Source organism: Mchenga conophoros, linkage group LG4 (assembly GCF_057382185.1).
Source record: "Mchenga conophoros isolate Kocher_MC1m ecotype Shallow Benthic linkage group LG4, M_conophoros_male_GT1.1, whole genome shotgun sequence".
In the NCBI taxonomy this organism is placed as follows: Eukaryota; Metazoa; Chordata; class Actinopteri; order Cichliformes; family Cichlidae; genus Mchenga; species Mchenga conophoros.
In genome coordinates, this window is record NC_140529.1 from 23219140 (window position 1) to 23239017 (window position 19878).

General features: G+C 38.8%; 3 protein-coding genes across 5 annotated transcripts; 2 read left to right on the top strand and 1 right to left on the bottom strand.

Annotated features, from left to right (window-relative positions):
* The first annotated feature begins 16 nt into the window (after positions 1–16).
* Positions 17–7246, top strand: LOC146576077 (hydroxyacylglutathione hydrolase, mitochondrial-like). 2 transcript variants are annotated; one of them, XM_085271095.1, is made up of 9 exons: positions 17–174; positions 626–810; positions 3272–3336; positions 4217–4334; positions 4418–4526; positions 4635–4738; positions 4875–4976; positions 5067–5146; positions 6325–7246. In XM_085271095.1, the coding sequence occupies exons 1-9, from the start codon at positions 108–110 to the stop codon at positions 6422–6424; spliced, it is 930 nt and encodes a 309-aa protein (XP_085127221.1). In that variant the 5' UTR covers positions 17–107; the 3' UTR covers positions 6425–7246. The 2 variants fall into 2 exon arrangements, with proteins under 2 accessions (XP_085127221.1, XP_085127222.1); XM_085271096.1 differs by lacking the exon at positions 17–174 and adding an exon at positions 340–470.
* Positions 7247–8692: 1446 nt separating this feature from the next.
* LOC146576078 (hydroxyacylglutathione hydrolase-like protein) lies at positions 8693–14222 on the top strand. 2 transcript variants are annotated; one of them, XM_085271102.1, is made up of 9 exons: positions 8693–8830; positions 9066–9207; positions 9991–10055; positions 10148–10265; positions 10394–10502; positions 10772–10875; positions 11152–11253; positions 11568–11647; positions 13237–14222. In XM_085271102.1, exons 2-9 carry the CDS (start codon positions 9103–9105, stop codon positions 13385–13387), a joined length of 834 nt encoding a protein of 277 aa, XP_085127228.1. In that variant the 5' UTR covers positions 8693–8830; positions 9066–9102; the 3' UTR covers positions 13388–14222. The 2 variants fall into 2 exon arrangements, with proteins under 2 accessions (XP_085127228.1, XP_085127227.1); XM_085271101.1 differs by lacking the exon at positions 8693–8830 and having other exon boundaries at positions 8846–9207.
* On the bottom strand, positions 14178–19202 carry ciao3 (cytosolic iron-sulfur assembly component 3). Its single transcript, XM_085271100.1, has 11 exons — positions 19114–19202; positions 18034–18129; positions 17806–17949; positions 17589–17718; positions 17368–17502; positions 16697–16815; positions 16471–16600; positions 16318–16390; positions 16052–16189; positions 15640–15797; positions 14178–15242 (listed from the first exon to the last, which is right to left on the bottom strand). The coding sequence occupies exons 1-11, from the start codon at positions 19177–19179 to the stop codon at positions 15001–15003; spliced, it is 1431 nt and encodes a 476-aa protein (XP_085127226.1). The 5' UTR covers positions 19180–19202; the 3' UTR covers positions 14178–15000.
* Between the last annotated feature and the right edge of the window lie 676 nt (positions 19203–19878).

Sequence of the window (19878 nt, forward strand, 5' to 3'; positions counted from 1 at the left end):
ACTTGATTGGCGGAGCCTTGGAGGTCAAAGGGAGCGGAGGCGGAACTGAACCAAAACCAAACTTTTCTGGTTTGCACAAACGTGATAAGACTTTAGCTACTGTTGTTATGTTATTCAAGTCACTAGTAGGGAGTGCCTGCACTCTATTAGGAGCTGCGACAGCCTTAAAATTCGGTACGTCCACACGGTTTTCTCTCATTTTCAGCCCGCGAAGGTTTAGCGTAGTTTTCGCTTGCTTCGCTGCCGTTAGGTGGGTAGATGGCGTTTGTTCGTTTGTTTATGTTTTGTCGTCTTAAAATGGGGGGAGCTGTCACATGAGCACAGCCGGCCTGTCTGAGCGCATACCTGTTTCCTCTTATATAACCTCCTCTATGACAGTCATATCGGTGTAATTAATTAGCGTGCCCACAAAAAATCCAACACCGAAGCGTGTTAACGTGTGGCGTTCACTTGTCCAGCGGGGCGGTGAGGTGTGTTAAGTTTCTCGCGTTTGTGGCATTAAACGAATGTAAGGCAAGGAGTATGTGAATATATTACAGAGGTACAGGGGACTAGAAGTTAAACTGTCCCGATTTCTGTCTGATGTGGCTCGGTGTTAAATATCGGCTTTTATCCCCTCATGAAGCTCCGGTGGAAGTCAAGGCCCAGGCAGCCGCCCTCCTTCACAGTGTGGTCAGGAAATCTAATCTGGTGGAGCAAGCAAACATGAAGATTGAACTGCTCCCTGCGCTGTCTGACAACTACATGTACCTACTGATCGATGTGGACTCCAGAGAAGCAGCTGTTGTAGACCCCGTGGAGCCAATAAAGGTCTGTTCAGTCACTGTATCATATCAAGTAATGTTATATAAACCAGTTGACAACACTTTAACACCAATGCAGAAAGTCTACCTACAAGTGATTGTGTTAATCTTTACACACTATTCAAGTCAAAATTGTGTCCTTTTACAAATATTTGATAGCAACATAGTTTTCTTTTTGTTTTGTCTTTTATTTATTTTTTTATTTTGAGCCTGAAAGTATTAATATTATCATTATTATTGTTGTTGTTGTTGTTACTATTATCATTATTATTATAATTATTACATGATATGGTATCTGAGGAAGTGTCTAGTTACAGGACAGTTTGCAGTTCGTTCAAGGTGCAATTGTACCTGCTGCCAGTTCACCTGAGGTTAGTGTGTGTGTGAGGAATAACCAAGTTAAATTAAGTATTTACTACACAGAGTACTGTAGTAGTTGCTTCATTTAAATGAGAGAAAGTGTGTGAAATAGTTTAGACACTTTTTTTGTTTAGTTTTTGTGTTTCTGACTGACTTTATGACTATACCTAAAATGATCCAAAATCTTATACTGTTGTACAGGTGCTACAATCTTTTGTAAACTGAGGCTGTTTGTGATGAAATGTGATTTTTAGATCTACCAGTGTGGGTCAAATAAAAAAAATGTGGTTTTAGGGAATCTTGTGTGCAAGTCATGCCTATGTGGGTTTTTTCCTTCTTTACTTTTTATTGGACAGACGTGACAGACGTCAAGGGGGACCTTGACACTGTCACGTAGACTGTCTGCGTCCTCACTATATTTGCCCAGGTTCCCACAGAGACCGGTACCAGCTGGTCTGTGAGATGGAGTGATCTCCAAACAGTGCACAAGAGGTTACATAGATGTCAGTGAGTGCCTTTAGGGATGGTGCCTTGACACAGACATGAGATTTGAAATGACTCAGCATGATGGTGCAATGGTTAGAAGTATTAGAATTGTTGCCTTTCAGCAAGATTATAAAGATACCTGAACTGGCATTTAGGTGAGTGTGGGAAACACTTGCGCAAGTTCCACACATGCAAGGTGTCCTACCACTGCCCTGAATAAACACATTAGTTTGCAATGAACAAGTTATTGAATTATTATAGATATTGTTATAGGCTGCAGTTACAAGCAGTTTTTTTATGACATATCAAGGGGCAGTGTTTAACAGTTGTAATAGTTTTGCATTGTTATATAATAAATCCCAAAAGTTGAGGTCATTAACATTTTCACTTTGAGTAGAATATAATTAAATCATCATTTTTCTCCTGCTTTCAAGTATTAGATTTTTTTTTTTTCACTAAAAATGAATCTTGTAAATCTCAAAAAAACACTATCTGGTCTCTGAAACATTAATTAAGCATTAATCATCCAATTTTTTTAGATATGCTATTTATGCATATTCTATTTATATAATCTGTAGTTCAAAATGTTGTATAAACATTTATACCAGTTCTTAGCATGGGTCAAAACTGACCCCAACCATATTCTGAAGGCTTGAAATGCGAACAGTTTATAAGGGTTAAAATAGTCATTCATCAATGAGAATACATATAGTGTTCAGCATCATAACTCTGAGAGAATCCACTCTGCGTTTTGCTGGTGATATTGTGGACTTAAGAAAAATATATTATTGTTGTTGTTGTTATTATTATTATTATTATTGTTGTTGTTGTTGTTGGGTGTAGGTCAAAACATAACCCTAGACTATTGAAAACACTATGTAATTCTATCCAAGCGTGATAGATTTCTTCTTATTTATGTATTTATTTATTTTACTATTTTTATTTCATTATTTTTGTATGGGAGGTGCCTACTTTCAGGACAGTTTGCAGAAAGGTGCAGAGTACCTTATATCAGTTTGAGGTTAGTGTGAGAAAAGGTTAAGTATGCACTGGATAGAATACTGTAACTGTTGCAGGAAAATGCATCCAATCTTTTTATTCAGAGAATACTGAGAATGAAATTTGATATGATGTGCATTTTTATCTGCCCGACCTTTGTTTGGGCATTATAATGATATGTAGTGAAGGACAGACACAACTTTCCAACTACGCAGTAGTCCTTAGTTTGGAAGAAGACCAATCTCCTTTCAACTATATACAGAATCTGCATAGTTTGAAAGTCTACTATCAAGTCAAAGGTATTTATAATATTAGAAAATATCAAGTATTTGGTCATTGCTACATTTAAAACTAGCGTGTGAGTAAGAAATACCAATTTGATGTTTTCAGCAAGTTTTCAGCAAGTCCAAAATCCAAGAACCCTGACTGGCCCTAATAAATTAGTAGTAGGGCCCAAATCTGTGAATTCTCCATAGAAAAAGCTGTAACTAACAGCTTTTTCTCTCCTATTCTTCATTAAGACCTTTAATAACTAATTGTTGTTGGATACTTATTGATAAATTAAGTAGTTATATTGGCATGGCTCCACTCAGCATTTTTTTTTGTGTGTGTGCTTTGAACAGGTTGTTGAAGCTGTCCGAAAGCATGGTGTAAAACTCACCACAGTTCTAACCACCCATCACCACTGGTAAGCTGCTGCTTATTTTATAACATTGATGAATTTATTATTTTTTTTTTTCAAGATTATTTCTCCATAATAAGTAAGCTAAAAAAATACTTATTGTACCTGTTAAGGCAAAAGATACATTTTATATTCATCACCATTACCATTAATATAACCACGTTCACATCCAACGTGCTGTGTGAACAAAGTATTAGGTCCACTCTGATCATGGAAGGCTGTGACTGCAAAGTAACCTACCTACTGTACTGTACTCACTCAAAATTTGTAAAGTCTTTTTTAGGACAAGGTATGCTTATATATTTCTCCACCAGTTTCTCACGCAGGGCTGCAGTAGGAGTCAAGTGATTTTGTTTGCTTTGATTTACTTTCTTTTAATTTTCTCATGCTGATGTGCATCTTACTACCTGGTCACATGCTGCATTTAGCAGCAGCATTCTCCAGTCTAACAAAGTGCTTCTAGGAAAAGCTTGTGGCAGACATTGTGTTTAGCTTGATGCTGGCTGACAACACAGACCACAAACTACCTGCATCATTATACTAGCATTACTATAGTAATGGTGCAAATAGCCTGCAAGAGAAGGAATGATGGCCTAAAAGGTGTTGCTGTGCAAACATGATCCCAAAACATCAGATGCTGAAGTCAGAAGATGCTCCTACTACTTAAGACGTCATCACCCCACCCATTTCCTGTCATTATGTTTCCCAGAAATCGGCAAATTGTCTTGATTGTTTTGCTGTGAATACCATTTACTGGTATTAAACGCTACTGCCCACTAAATGCACGCTTTATAAATAAACATTTCCTTTGGCTTCTTATGCTAAGAACCTGCTAAACCTGTATTGGACAAAAGAGTAATACCAACACACTAATTTTCTGTTTTAGGGATCATGCCGGTGGAAATGAGAAGATGTTGAAACTAATGCCAGGTCTGAAGGTCTATGGAGGGGATGACAGAGTTGATGCCATTACAAAGAAAGTTTCTCATTCCAACGCTTTCAAAGTGAGACGAGCAAACTCTCTGCTCTGTGGTCCAACTATAAGCTTCAAATGAATGATTGCTCACTTATGTTTTTCTCTCCTCAGGTTGGCTCACTCCATGTTAAATGCCTTTCTACTCCTTGTCACACGACTGGTCACATTTGTTACTACGTGACCAAAGAAAACAGCACTGAACCACCAGCTGTCTTTACAGGTGTGGTTACTTAAGTTAAACATTTATATGAGATAAACTGCGAGTGTAAATAAAGACATGTTTTGTGTGAACTTAAAGGCCCTAAGAACTCCTGTTTTTCCCATGTAGGGGATACTCTGTTTGTGGCTGGCTGTGGGAAATTTTTTGAGGGTACAGCAGAGCAGATGCACAAAGCCTTGATAGAAATTCTGGGGCGCCTTCCTCCTGAAACGGTAACTGCAAACATAGGCGTTAATTTTACAGATTTTTAGGATGGAAAAGGAAAGACTTAAATTCTTCAGTAGTTGATGAGTTAACTTTGCTGTATGTTTAAGGTGTGTGACTAACTTTAGCGTGTTTGTGTTTAAGCGTGTCTATTGTGGTCATGAGTACACCGTCAACAATCTGAAATTTGCACGTCATGTGGAACCGCACAATGAAGTAATTCAGAAGAAGTTGGCCTGGGCAAAGGTACGTGATTCATACAGTAACCACTTCAAATCAGTTATCCTTAATTAATTAAAACAACTTTGCAATTTTTGTGTATTTATCTGTCTGTAGGAGAAGTGCAGCAACGGAGAACCAACTATTCCGTCCACTCTGGCAGATGAATTCACATTTAACCCCTTTATGAGAGTAAAGTATGTATAACTTCATTAAAAACAGCCTTGTGAAAAAGAGTTTTCACAGGACTTAATGTAGTCTTGTAAAAAACTAAGTACAGCAATACTACTTCTATAGGAATTTAGAGAATAAGCAGTAGCCAGATGCTGCTAATGAATTGGACTTAATTAACTGATTATCAGCGAGTGTGGACTTGTAGAAAAGCTGACATTTGGGCAGCTTGCTGGTCTGGCGCATTTAGGGGTCTGTTAATATAACTAAGGTAATACAAGTCTTCCCAGGAGTAGATGTCCCGGCACAATCATCTAACAGTCAGACTGTAATGCTCAGAGAAAGTGAAAAAAAGAGAGCTCCATCTTAAACTTGACAGGCATAATTTAGCATGTTAAATGTAAAAGTTTGTGACATTACAATTAGAAAAATGCTGAACAAGTAGGGCTGGTTTGGAAGGGTTGACAGGAGAAAGCCTCTTCTCTCTACAAAGAACATGGCAGCATGACTTAAACTTTGTAAAGTTGGATCAAACCACAATTGCCTTTGGACAGACGACACAGGAGTGGAGATGTTTGGCCATAATGTACAGCGCTAACACAGCATATTTGAGGTGTTATTGGGGTGATGATTTGGGCTTGTTTTGATCCACACGACCTTGGACATGTTGTCCAAAAGAATTTTAGAATCAAATGTGAGGTTATCTGTCCAGAACTTAAACCTTGGCCCAAATTGGATCATGCAACAGGATGACGCACAGGAGCAAATCTATACCAGCATTGCTGAAACCAAAAAGAGTGGAGGTGTTGCAATGGCGCAGACAAAGTCCAGACCTTAATCCTGATTAAAATGCTGTGGTGGGACCTTAAGAGTGCTGTGCAAAAACAAATGCCCACAACTATCAATGAACTGAAGCAACGTCATGTAGAGGAGAGTATGTCGAAGTTCCTCTGCAATGATGTGAGAGACTGCGAGTCATACAGGAAATCATTACTTATTGCTGCTAGAGCTGGTCTACAAGCTACTGAACCTGGGGTGCACTTACTTAGTACAGGGCCCTGTGAAATTTCTCTTTTTCACATCACTGTAGTAGTAATTACAGATGATTATAATTTGTTTTGAGGTACCTACAGTGAGAGTGCTGCCTGACTACATTTGTTTCTCCCCCCCCCCCCCCCCCCCCCCCCCCCAATGTGTAATTTAGAGAGCCGTCCGTTCAAGAGCATGTGAAGCAGACAGACCCTATCGAGACCATGAGAAGTCTTCGGAAGGAAAAAGATAATTTCCGAGTGCCCAAGGAGTGAAAGTGCACCAGAGTTGGCATTTCAACTGATTACAACACTGCAAGCTGTCAATTATATACTCAAAGAAATACCTGCAACTAATCTGTAAACCGACTGAAAAACAGCACATCCATTGCATTGACTTTAACTCAAGGTCCATTTTTTTCTATCACAGTGTTCAGCATAACATATTAGACTATAAATCTATAAATAAATCATTCTTTTAGATATATTTGAGTTTTTTGGGTTGGCAGTTTTAAGGAATAAATGGCCATTATTTGAATGTTTTAAAATGAGAAAAATGTAGTTATTCTGTAAATGTATCAGAAAAGTTATTTAGTCTTATGCTTTAATATATTGATGTTCAAACTACTGTTTCACTCAGCGTTTAAACATTTAACAAGACGAGGACCACATGAGTAACAAATGTTGGCGTATGTGGACACTTTCCGTGAGTTGGTTTAATAATAGGTAATCATTTCTTCGCCTACAAAACTTTGTATCAATGTTTCTTCATGTCATTTATTTTCACGCTTGCTTAAAAGATGCTAGTTTGGTTGTTTATGTGCAAAATACAGCATAGCTGCCTTTACATATAAGTAATCAAAGTGATCTGTGAGCTCAGCCTTGTCTACCTCTTGTGTCAGCATTGTTAGAAACCCCAAATCATATTTTGCTCGTAAAGTAAAATCTTTCAAGGACTATTGCATGAAGCAATTTGGAAAAAGCAATAAAGCACATTTGTTTCAGTAGGTTTACACAAAAGTTTGTGTCAATAAATTGTGTCATAAGCAAAATATATTCCTGATGCAGAATAAGGCCATTAAAACTGTTATATTCTCATATACATCTCATATTATTGGATTATTACAGTAGTAGAAGTTTGCCTTTGGCGAACGCTTTCATCGGTGTTATCTAACTTTTCCAGTTACATTTTGGGAGATGCTTTGGGTTATAATTGCTAAATCTTGTCTATTAGCAAACCATGGAATTAAGCTTCTCTCATGTCTAAATATGATGAAAGTATTAAGAAGCAGGTCCGGTAGCATTTTTTAAAAATAATTATTATTTTGTTTCATTTAGTAGGTGATTGATGTGGACACATTATTATTATTATTATTATTATTATTATTATTATTATTATTAGGACTGTGTGCACACAGTCCTAATAATGAAATTGAGGGGAAAAAAAACATATGTGTAAGCACATTATGGATATGTAGCCATACTTAATCTGTGGGCTACTCAGAAACAATAGTTGTGGGCCTTTCAAAGAAGCCCGGAAAAGGGAACCACAGTTTATAAAATGTGTTTTTTCACCCACAAACTGTATATCTATTTTTTTCTAAATCCATACAGGACATATCTTTTACCCATTGCACATACGAGGGGGGAGAAGAGTCTTTCCACTTAAGTAAAATAGCTCATCTGGCCAGCAGTAATGAAAAGTTTAATGTTCTGTGTCTGGAGTTGGGCAACTTCAGGTTCTGGCCCGCACCAAACATAGCACAGAGTGACTCTGGTTTAATTTGATGCTGCATGACTTCAGACATTATATAGAAAGCAGAGGTCCAAAAGTTGGCCAACGAAGGACAGGATCAGTGCATATGAAGTAATCTACCAGGGGCACCCCCACACCTTCTACAGGTTGGGTCTGCCTCTGGCACCAACTTAGCCCTTAAATTCAATCTTAAATTGAATGAGTGTGTGTCGAGCACACAATGATATAATGTGAACTTGGCCAAGGATAGAGTCCCACAGTTCTTTTGTCAAATGAGAGTTAAGGTCCTGTTCCCATTTAGATTTGATGGCAGCTACTGAAGAACATTTTAAATTGGAAATTGAATTGTACAAGGCTGATATTATGCCCCTAGAGGCTGGATTGACTATTAAAAAGCCATACTTTATCCATTGTTTAGTAATTTGAACTATATAAATGCACCACATTCATGTTTGCTTCTATATAAAAACTCTTTGCAAAATAATGATTAGCCATCCTAAAAGGTGTCAGATAATGTCTGAAAATGCCTATTCATGCTTTACTAATAGTTAATTACTATTATAAAATAATTATAGTCTTTAACAATGTAAAAATGTGAATAATTATTTGAAATTTTAGATGTTAATAATTTAACTGGTTTTTATTTTTAACCAAGGCTTGTACATTTCCAGGGGCAGAGAAGCATGAATCAAGAAAAAACACATTGATAAATAAGCCCCTACGACACACACACACACACGTATATATTTGTAACAAATTTAAAGGCGTTTGACTGTTTCCAGCTCGATTAAAAGGTCTTAGTTTTGACCCTTTGATTCCACGATGTCGCGATAACTTCTTCGTCTGACAGAAATGTGAGTTAATAATTTGAAGATGGGCACAGTCCAGCTGCAATAAACGACCTGATCGGATACACTTAAAGAGAGGTAGCTCTTCTCTGATTTTTTTAAAACTATTTTTAGATTTTAGAGTCATGTGACATCATCAGGAAGTACTCGGCTACATGACACTGTAGTTTACGGGCTGGCGCAGCTTACACCGGCCAGCATGCTTATATCGACTACCTGTTTATGCTTGACGAAGTATTTAACATCTCGTGCAGAAGACAGGTGCGTTCAAGTAAATGATTCATACGTTGACTAATCAAACCTCTTCTTGAAGCGTCGCTCACTGTGGTGCGCATGCGTGTGCGGGTACCATGAAGGTAAAGGTGATCTCCATCCTGGAAGACAACTACATGTACCTGGTGATAGAGGAGCAGAGCAAACAGGCGATAGCTGTGGACCCGGCTGTGCCACACCGGGTGAGAGACATTGTTGTGCCTGTGATTTAAAAATGGCGTCATACTTCAGAAAAGACTTCAACTTATTTTTTTGATCATCTATGTATCTAACAAAACAAGGAAACAGTTTAAAAATTGATTCAGTGAAAAATCGAAAACTGGTTTGTTAAAAATAAGGAAATTTTAAAAAGCAATAAGCAATATTCATAGATACTGTAGAGAAAGTGCACTACAGATACCATACTTGCTTTGAGAGTGTTTATGGAGAGGTCAGAGGTATACAGAGGTCAAAAGGAATTGCACTGTCTCCAGAGAAGGCATGATAGGGTGCAAAGAGACACACTCTGGAAGTCAGTATGAGGAAGTGAGGAGTGACAGAGAAGTAGGGTGATGCAGGACCTGTATGAGGACAGCGAGATGGTGGTGAGGTGTGTTTGCTATGATGAGGCAGGAGTCAGGCAGGAGTCTCTGTGGGGACTATCATGTTTGCAGCAGACACTGTGATTTGTAGTGAGAGTGAAGCAAAACAGAATACATGTGTGTGAATGAGAGGGCGACAGGTGTGACTCTGCAAGGGGCAAAAGAAGGGAAGGTGGATCAGTTTAATTATGAGCCAACAAAAGAAGAAGAATTTTAAGGGCTGCAATAAATGTTTGCTTTCCTCATCATTTAATGCACCTTGTACATTCTCCTACTATTACACTTTTCTGAAGCTAAAACAATCATAGGACAAAGAAGCTGCACCTGAGGACTGTTTGGCTGTTTTGCTTTAAAAGTGACTGGATGATTTTTTTCCCCCCACAGCTGCTAGAAATAGTGAAACGAGAAGGCGTCTCCTTGATAGCTGTTCTCACCACACACCATCACTGGTAAGAGGAGCGTTTCGTGTCAGGTAACAACACTGCAAAGCATCTCAGTCAAATTGAGGCTAATGGAGTAATTTGGTGCCTCTGCTTACTAGGGACCACGCTCGTGGGAATGAGGCTCTGGTGAAGGAGGTCCCTGGCCTGAGGGTGTACGGGGGAGACGATCGAATCGGGGGTCTGACGGATAAAGTGACAAATGCACAGGAACTGAAGGTGTCCACAAAGCACCTACAGGAGCTCGATGAAGATGCCGTTTAGCTGCGTTTTGAAATTTTACAAACCTGTTGTCTTTTTCAGTTCTGATTTTTTTTTTGCCTCGTTGTCCTTTTCTTCATCTGCAGTTTAGCTCCATCAATGTGAGGTGCCTGTTTACTCCCTGCCATACCTCTGGTCACATGTGCTACTTTGTTTGGGAGGATGAGTGCACTGACGCCCCTGCTGTGTTCACAGGTCTTTTTCTGTACACATAAAGAATCAGTGCACCGGTTGAAATCCAAGACACTAGTAGATTTCGCCATACTGCTTCTGACTGTACAGTAAAGGCAAAAAAAATGACTCACTTCATGTTGCAACTGTTGTGTCTTCAGGCAAATAATCTTAATAACTGATTTCTGAGTGGCTAGAGATATGAATACTATAAGTTGTCCATGTTGTGTGCGATGACAAAAACTGACCACTGCCTCCTGTGACATCCCCTTGTCCTTTCTTTGGGTTGCTAGGGGATACGTTGTTTATTGGTGGATGTGGACGGTTCCTTGAGGGTACAGCAGAGCAGATGTACCACAACCTCACCCAGGTGCTTGGTTCCCTACCTCAAGACACGGTTAGTGGAAACAAGAAATACTAACTGTTTGCGTATGCATGTGTGTACGACCTCTACAGGGTTAACAACAGCTAGCATGACCTCAGATAAGTCTAAATCACTATAGTGAATCATCACTCCACAACAATCAGTGAATTGAGGGCAGGACTGGCTCTCTTTTCACCCTTCATAGTACAAACTGTCTTAAAAATGGCACAAAGCCCAGAATGAGTAAAGATACTGAAGCTGTGCTGTGAGCTAATCCCTACTTTAAATGAGGCTTTGTTCATCTTTTAGAAGGTGTTTTGTGGGCACGAGTACACCATAAAGAACTTGAAGTTTGCCATGCTGGTGGAGCCAGAAAATGAAAAGGTTAAGGAGATGCTGAGCTGGGCCAGGGTGAGCATGATACAGGAAGCTGCTACAAGAATAAGGCTTGCAGTTTTCTCTGGTGTTAGCCTGTCTCCTGATACGCAAATATATACAGATTACATAGTAGGTGATCCACAACTATTTCCAGTGTGTTAAAGGCATTTATGTTAGATCATTGTTGTTGTTGTTTTTAAATATCTTGGACAACAATGGTGGTCTGTTGCACAGATAAGTAATCCTTTACAGGCTTTTGCTGCACAGAGAATAGTCCAAGCCTTAATCTTTAAATACATTTAAATATGTTTATACCAGGTTTCTTAAAGTGTTTGCTGTCTCTGCAGGCAAGAGATGATGATGACAAACCCACAGTGCCATCTACACTGATGGAAGAATTCGAATACAACCCTTTTCTTCGTGTCTCGTGAGTCTGGATGTTTATGTATAGCATATATAGAGTGATGGGTCAGGTGAAACACAATTACTTTAAAATCAAGTTAGTCACTATAAGCAACCTTTAATTCCTGTTCCAGAAACAAAAACTCCCTTTGTGGGGAACCCTTTGGGTCATTTCCAGCTCTGTGCTTTACCAGCTTTGCATCATTCACAGTTTAAAATAACCCTTGTTTATGTTATAATGGCTCTTGGAACTGCCTCCTACTAACTAAGTAACTAACTTTCTTGTGATTGGCTACCCCTCACAAACAGATTAGATACATTTTCTAGTCACGATTCATCTTTGTTTATATTTTGCTCAGAAAATGGGAAATGGGTGGAGGGATTCATTGAAACAGCTACAAACATATACATCAAATAAAAGTATATAAGACAAAAACATATTCTGTACAATCCTAACAAGCTTTAAAGTTAATATTTGATATGACCACCTTTATTCTTTAATACAGCCTGAACTCTCTTAGAGAAGCTTTCTCATCATTTCTTTAAGTAGTCTTCAGGAAAAGTCTTCCAGACTTCTTGAATTAGCTTCAAAGCTCTTTTTTTGGATCATGGCTGCTTTTTGTTCTGTTTTCTGTCCAGATGATCCCACACTGCTTCAAAAATGTTGCAGTCCAGCCTCTGGGGAGGCCAGTCCATGACTAATAGTGTTTCACTGTTTGTTTTTCTATCCAAGTGTGCTTTTACTGCATTGACAGTGTCGTTTCCACATTGCACTGATCTTCAGTGCAGTTCTTGTGTAATTTGGCATACCTCAGCTTTGCCTCCCTGTCCTTAAAAATTGCTTCTTAACAGCCACCCTTCCACTTCCTGCGGCTGAACAGATTTTCCTATTTGTTAATGGCATGACTTTCAGATGGTGTTCATCTGCTATCAATATATATATATATTTTTAGGCGTGCCACTTCTTCTTTTGTCTTCCACTTGTCCAGTTTCCTCTCTTTCTTCTTGTTTTTTTTTAAGGACACTGTACACCAAGCTTTCAGCGAATAGTTTTTTAAGCTACTATTTTGTGTCAGTCAAACTGTATTATCTTTGGTATTTTTCATAGATGTAACTGTAACAAATTATGTGTTTTTGTTACAGGCTGCTAGAAACAAAGTGCCTAAAGATACTGTTTAAAATAGGTTCTTTGCTAATTTGTCACAACACCGGTTCATCACTTGAGTTGGATTCGTTGTTTATGCTCGAATGATTCATAGGTCAGTGTTAAGTGGCTGAGTAAATAATAACAATAAAAAAACATTCCTTTGAAAATGATTCACACTATTTTGCTCAAGACCACTTTAAAACGTTACAAGATAGTTTGATTCCTTGGAAGCAAAAGGGTGACTCAAGACTTGCACAACACTTCACGTACGACTGAAAAACAGGAAACGCTCAGTAACCGTGTGTTATTCTCTATGCTCGAATCAGTTTGTGGTCAACTGTTTTTAAAACCTGGACTGAACTAGAGGGAAGCTCTTAGTTTTCTCAAATATTTTTATTTTGTACTATAGTGTAGTGTAGTGGTGCATCAGTTGTGTTTCTTCCTTTTCAAATCTTTTTTTACTGCAGGGAGGAAGCAGTGCAGAAGTTCACGGGGAAGACTGACCCCATAGAGGTGCTGAGGGTCCTGCGAAAAGAGAAGGACAAATTCAAGAAGCCCAAGGAGAGACTTCCTCCTCACGCCATGCTGGCTCTGGAATGGGGGCTCCTCAGACCTTGAAGTCCACATTCACAGGCATCAGCAGTAGTATGTAAATCAGTTAACCAGAGCTAACAGAATGAGGATGAGGGTGAAAAACTGAATGCAGCGAGACACAAGACCTGTAGAGTGCATTGTTTTGTTGCTTTAAAACAAAGTCTGACCAATACACCCCTGAGTGCTGGTTAACCATCAAGTGGAATCCCCTCTTTGCATTTAAAATGCAGTACAAAGCTGCTGTCATTAAATATTCCTCAGAAACAAATTAATTTAGAGGCCGGTCTCCCAGTCTCTTACACACCAACTGCACCAGTTAACGTCTGTTAATACCAATTTTCAGTAAAACTGTCGAGATTACATTTTGTGTATTTATTGATTCAAATAACTGGTTTTGGAAGAAATGTAACCTTCAGTTCATTATTATTTGTATGCATGTGAAACTTTCATTGCTTTGATATTTACTTTTTTTTTTATAGACATTTTTCTGTCTGGTAACATTGCTACAGTTCTCTCATTTAACTTTTTTGGTCAGTTTAGAGATGATGTATATGTGTATATATATATTTCCCAGTGTCTTTGTCCTCTTAATTCTGGAAGTGAAAGCTTCAGATCTAATTTACCTTAATTTAAGTGAATTTGTTTGTCATTTAGACTCTACCTTGTGCTCACTATTTTGGGACAGGTATCGAATATGTTAAAGTGTATTACAAGGGTAGAAAAATACATGCAGTGAACATCACTATGAATGTAAATTGATGATTTTCATCCCAAAGATTACATGCACAAAATACAAGAGCCTAAAAGCTGTATATGGGAGTCAAAAGATTATTTAATAAAACATCGGTCTCAATCCATATTCAGGACACAGTGTTCTTTTTTCAGTAACTTATAAAACACACAGCTATAATTAATGTTTATTTTCAAAATGTGTACACACATGTAACGATCAAATCAATGAATACATTTTGCTTACATTTTAACAGGTTTTCACATATTTACTAAGAATATATGAGCTTGTTGGCTGTGTCAACTTTATACCAAAGTTTTCAGCAGCACAAAGGTGGCCCAGTGGCTAAATCACTGCGATGACTTTTGCTGAACCTGTTCAAAGCAGGTTAAATGGCACATTTTCATCTTTAAATGCAATACAGATTCTCTGCTGGTGGAATACCTTACATATGTGCACGTTATTAAGCCGTATCTTAGTAACATCACAAATGAAGCTCAGCTGTAAAGCATCATCTCTGATTAGAATTGGATGACACTCATAGGGATCATTTTGTGTGCAAGAGTCGTCGTGTGATGTGTGAAATGCTCATTTTTTAATGTGAGTGTACATAGAACCTGAAGCAGAAATGCCAGTTTAACAGAGAAACTTGATAACCACCTCCATTATCGCCGACTCTGGTTTTAGGTTTTGTCAAGGCAGCTAAGGAAGAGACAGCCTGACTGTGTTGGTCTTCCTTCATTGTATACCCCTCTGCCATAAAGCTTTTAGGTGAGGAAAGTGTTTTACAAAGAGGTATTAGCAAACAAATATTATATATTTGGACGATCTGTAGACACAGCCTGTCCAAAATTTGTGCAAAATAAAACTCTGCAGAAACACTCTGCTGGACAACAAAAAACATGTATCACCACTTCATAGCGAGACCATTGGTCATTTTTTCCACAGTGTGGTATTGTGTGTGTAACAGCTCTTTGGCTCTTTCATCTCCTACACTGTTGAGCCAGGACTGGTACAATTCAGCTACGCGAGCGTCATCTTCTGGCAACAGGGGGCGCTCTGCTTTGTAGAGATCCTCAACTTTCTGGAGCAACTCCTTTTGGTTTTGGCCAGTCGAGGGCTTCACCTGCCCGCCGCCATTCAGGCATCCTGAACAAGAGGTAAAGACAAACATAGATAAACATTAAATAACAAACGGCAAGCTGATGTGACTATTGTGGAGTTTGTTTGTTGGTTATTCCCCTGACGATGTAATGCATGCATGTTGTACTATTCACTTCACAGATGTGACTAAATGCTGCATCTTATAATTTCATGTCCATTTGTATGTAGCAATGCCATTTTTAAAACATTCGGACCAGCTTATCGCTTACCGTGGCTAATTTGCATGTAAAAATGATAGTGCTGAGGTAACAATTCAGTCTCTTATGTGGGTAACCTCCTATTCTAATAGGTCAAAAGTTCAATGGCTCACATGAAAAGAAAAAAAAAAAAAAAAAAAAAAAAAGGTATCTGGAAAGTTGAACATCTGCATTTTTCACCTCACCTGATGGGCAGGCCATAACTTCAACAAAGTGGTAAGGCGATTTTCCCCTCTTGAGTTTTTGCACCAGGTTCTGAATGTTGCGGAAGCCGTAGGCTGAGGCAAAGCACAGCAGGACAACGCCATCTTTCTCTAGACTCACCTCCTGGAAGTCTTTATTCCTGTGGCAAAGAGTGATTGTGTCGGGTTCTTGCATCATATAAATCAACAGAAACTGAACATTCCCCTGACATGGTGGAGTGGCATAATCAGTCTCATGAGTAGTGTTACTTTGAGATGATCTAGCTACTGTGAATGTGCATCACGAGCACAGAATGTGTCCTCATTTATATTTGGTTTCGAGCTTGGCTGTTCCAGGACACATCACACCACCGTGAAGCGCTTCTGCTGCTTTAAGAAGAGGCGACATGCTCACCTGAGGGTCTTGTAGGTAAGATTCTTCACCTCCTCTCCGAAAAGGTGCTTGGCAGCATGTGTAAAAACATGATGCAGGTAACCTCCTGATCCACTCCCAGCATGACTCAGGAACTCATCTCCACAGAAACTGCTGAACCTGTGATAAAAAAAATAAATGAATAGGGAATGAGTCTAGCTATGCAGGTGGAATTGTATAATTACTTTATGTGAGTGAATTATCAAATTTAAAAAAAAAAAAAAAAAGCAAAATGAAAAAGAACGTACATTGTATCTGGGGCAGCAGACTCCAGATCATTAAGGGACACATTTTCCTCCTCCAGCATTTTCAGAACCTCCCCTTTAATAGATAGGAAAAATAAGACCGACGATAATGCGAGTCCATACGCACAAAGACCACTATAGGAGTAATCACTGTACCAGACGTGATGACACAATCCACTTCACGGGTCTCAGCGTTGGGCATGTAGAAGTCTGACCGTGAAGCCTCAAGTTTCTTGTCAAAGCAAGGCATTACTGCCACATGGTAGATCTGCTGTGGACTCAGCTTCTAAAAATACATGGAACACACATTTCAGCAGCCTCTCTTTTTGAGACTTTTGAACTGTGTATATTTACACCACTCCTCAACAAATACAAAGCTCACCTGTCGTTCAGCAAAATAGCTTTTGACCAAAGATCCCATCATCTGCTGGGGGGAGCGAGTGGTACTAATAAATGGAAGAATATACTCCCCGTGAGTCTTCTCTGCATAACAGATCCACCCTGAACCAAAGACAGACACTTGCCTAAGACAGTCCAGGCTGGGTTGAAGAATAAAGTTGGTCAGACTAATTATTGACTTTCAAGCTTGTTAGAATTGTACAAACTCTGTGTACCCATTATCTACTCTATTTCAGTTTCATTTTGCACATTTCAATAAATCACTCCATCTATTTCCACCATTTTTCTAGCAAAATATAAAGAAATGAAGGGTGGCCCAAGACTTCTACACAGTATTATGTCAGTTATGTGGCCCATCACTGTTAACTAACCCAACTGCATACTGGATTACTAGATATTATTTGACACTGGAGGACTGACTTCTGTTAATTTAACCTTTGATCAAATCAATAAATATACCAAGTACCTAATAAAATTTTAAACATTCTATCTTTCTTTGTGAGAGTGGAACATTTTTTTTTTTTTTTTTTTTTTTTTTTTTTTACACACAAGGACAGTAAACGATGAAAGACAAACAAGGATGACGTGAAAAAGGCAGGACCCTCCAACATCACTAATTTTACTTTGTGCTCCTGAGTGTTTCTGGTGGAATACCTGGACAGGCTGACGTTAGCATGGGCAGGGCCTTACTATCCTGTTCCTTCCTTTGGAAACGCTCCACAAACTCTCTCTGACTTTCCAGCAGACTAAAGGTCCGACTGAAGCTGGTATCAAACACATGATGAACTCCTGCAACAACAGTAACAACAACAATTTTCAGAGGTGACTATGTCAACCTAAATAAGCCCATTGTTTGAATGCATATTTACACTCACCAAGGTCTTTGAAGAACGAGGTAAGCCTCCTGCCTGCCTCACTACTGCTCAGGTTATAATGTGCTGCCAGGGAGGCTCTGGCCTGTGGTGACACTGACACCACCACAATCTTTTGCTCTGTCTCATTGGCCTGGAGTTGAAATGATTCACAGGTGAAAATGATGCCAGGCTAAATTATTAGTCTCATGTAAGTAGCATTCAGATGACGTAACTCTACCTTGTTCCTACGGAGCACTTTGAAGAGCTCTTCATGGCTTTGCTGTGTGATGAGGACACTCTCAGCTGAGGTGATACAGCCACTGCAGGCCAAACAGTCGTTCAGTGTGATCTTTGCTTTCTCCAACTTCTGCTTCCCACCATCCTAAAAACACATTTGATGAACTCAAAATATGGGGCGGTGCAATACCTGAAATTCAACAACTCAAACTCAAGCCTTTAAACCCACCTTGTTGACTTGTACATAACTGCCATCATCTTCTATCTGTATTTTGGCCACAGATTTACCTTGTTTCTTCTCTACTTTGACAGGCTTAACACACTCCTGCAGAAAAAAGTCAACAAGAAAAAATAAATTAGCAATTTTTTAAATGCTAAATCCACATACAATGTTCTTTTAATTCTTTTATTGTTCTCAATTTTGGGGTTTGCCACGGTGGATCATCTTCCACCACCTGGCCCTAGTATTCCCTCCTGTCACACCAACTCTCTGCATGTCCTTTTTCACTACATCCATGAATCTCACTAAGGTCTACCTCTTTTCCCCATTCCTGCTTTCTCTGGTTCCACAAAGACAGTGCAACACCTTCAGACCTTCTCTATCAACACTCTCAAAGCAAACATTGCTCCTTCTCGGAGCAACATACTGAAACACATACTGCTGCTCACTGATTGGTCACCTTCACCTTAGGTCTTCTTAACCTAACTTCCACACCTTTTTTCTCATATCTTCATGGTGTGGCTCATCAGCTTAATCTGGTTAAAAGGTTCACTAGGCATTTCATTCCTCCATAGGTATGTCATCTCGATCAACCGCCTTTCCATTCATGTACAATAGAAAACAATTTATGACAACGCCCAGAGGCACCAAAGAAAACTAAAACAACACAGGAAAAAGTATATGATAGGACATAAAACACAAAACCATTGCTAGCGAGCGCGATAAGCTCTTTTTAAAAGACTTGTTTCCAGCAGTTCGTCATACTTGCGTCATGATCGCTATAACTAGCAGTAAGCTAACTGCGCAACATCCGTCTCGTCACTTTAAAGTTCACGGATTTTACAAACTGAGACAAAATTACTCCAATTTATAAATATCGTAATATGGCGAACTTTGTTCGAAAACTACTCTATGTCAACTCACAACAGATAAGAACAGTTACGGTTAGATATGCTAGCGACTTGGGTAGGTTTTCTTCAATTAGTATTATTTTTTTATACATACACGTGAAGCTAATCACTCGTTAGCGATGTCCCACAAAAATACATATGATATTGTAAGATGTTACACGAGTGTTACAAAACCTGCCTGAGAAGGAGTTATAAAATCATCGAGGTCTGTCAGCTGCAGCACACCGCTGAAATGAGAAGCCATATTTACTGCCGTAAAGTTTACTCGTATGTCGCGAATAGCAGGGAGAAACACAGACACAAACCTTAGAAATGTCAACTGTATACCTATGTCAATAAATACATAAATTATATTGTTTTACGAAGCCAAAACACTGATACCCACAATTATCTTTTTTCTACGAATGTTTTCTTTAAAGCGTAAAACCACTTGACCCTTAAATGACCCCCCCACTGCAAGGTCATTTAAGGGTAAAAGATCACCAGTACATTTGCCAAAGTCTTATTTTTGTACTGCTTAGTGTTGCCACTCATGACTCATAAAGGTCTCTGTGTAAATATGAAATGACTGTAACATAAGGCAACGAAGCATTGAAACAGGCGATGTGAAGCAGGGACAAGAGTTTGTTCCTTCTCCATTTAAATCAATACAAATGTAAGTTCATAAAATTAGACCTCTTGAAGAAGTCTCCCTTGCATTAAGTGCAATGCCATGGGCCATTATCAAGGTTCGATGTGAGCAACTACAGCCAGCATGAACCTAGACTACACACTTGTTACATGGATGTGGAAATTTATTTCTGCCACAGTAAAAAAAAAAAGTAAGGCAGAGCTGGGTCGAAATCTTGAGTTATTATCTCAAACTTTCAAGTTACATATTTCCACTTACTAAGTATCTTAAAATTTCGAGTTATTTATGAAATTTCAAATTTTTCAATATATC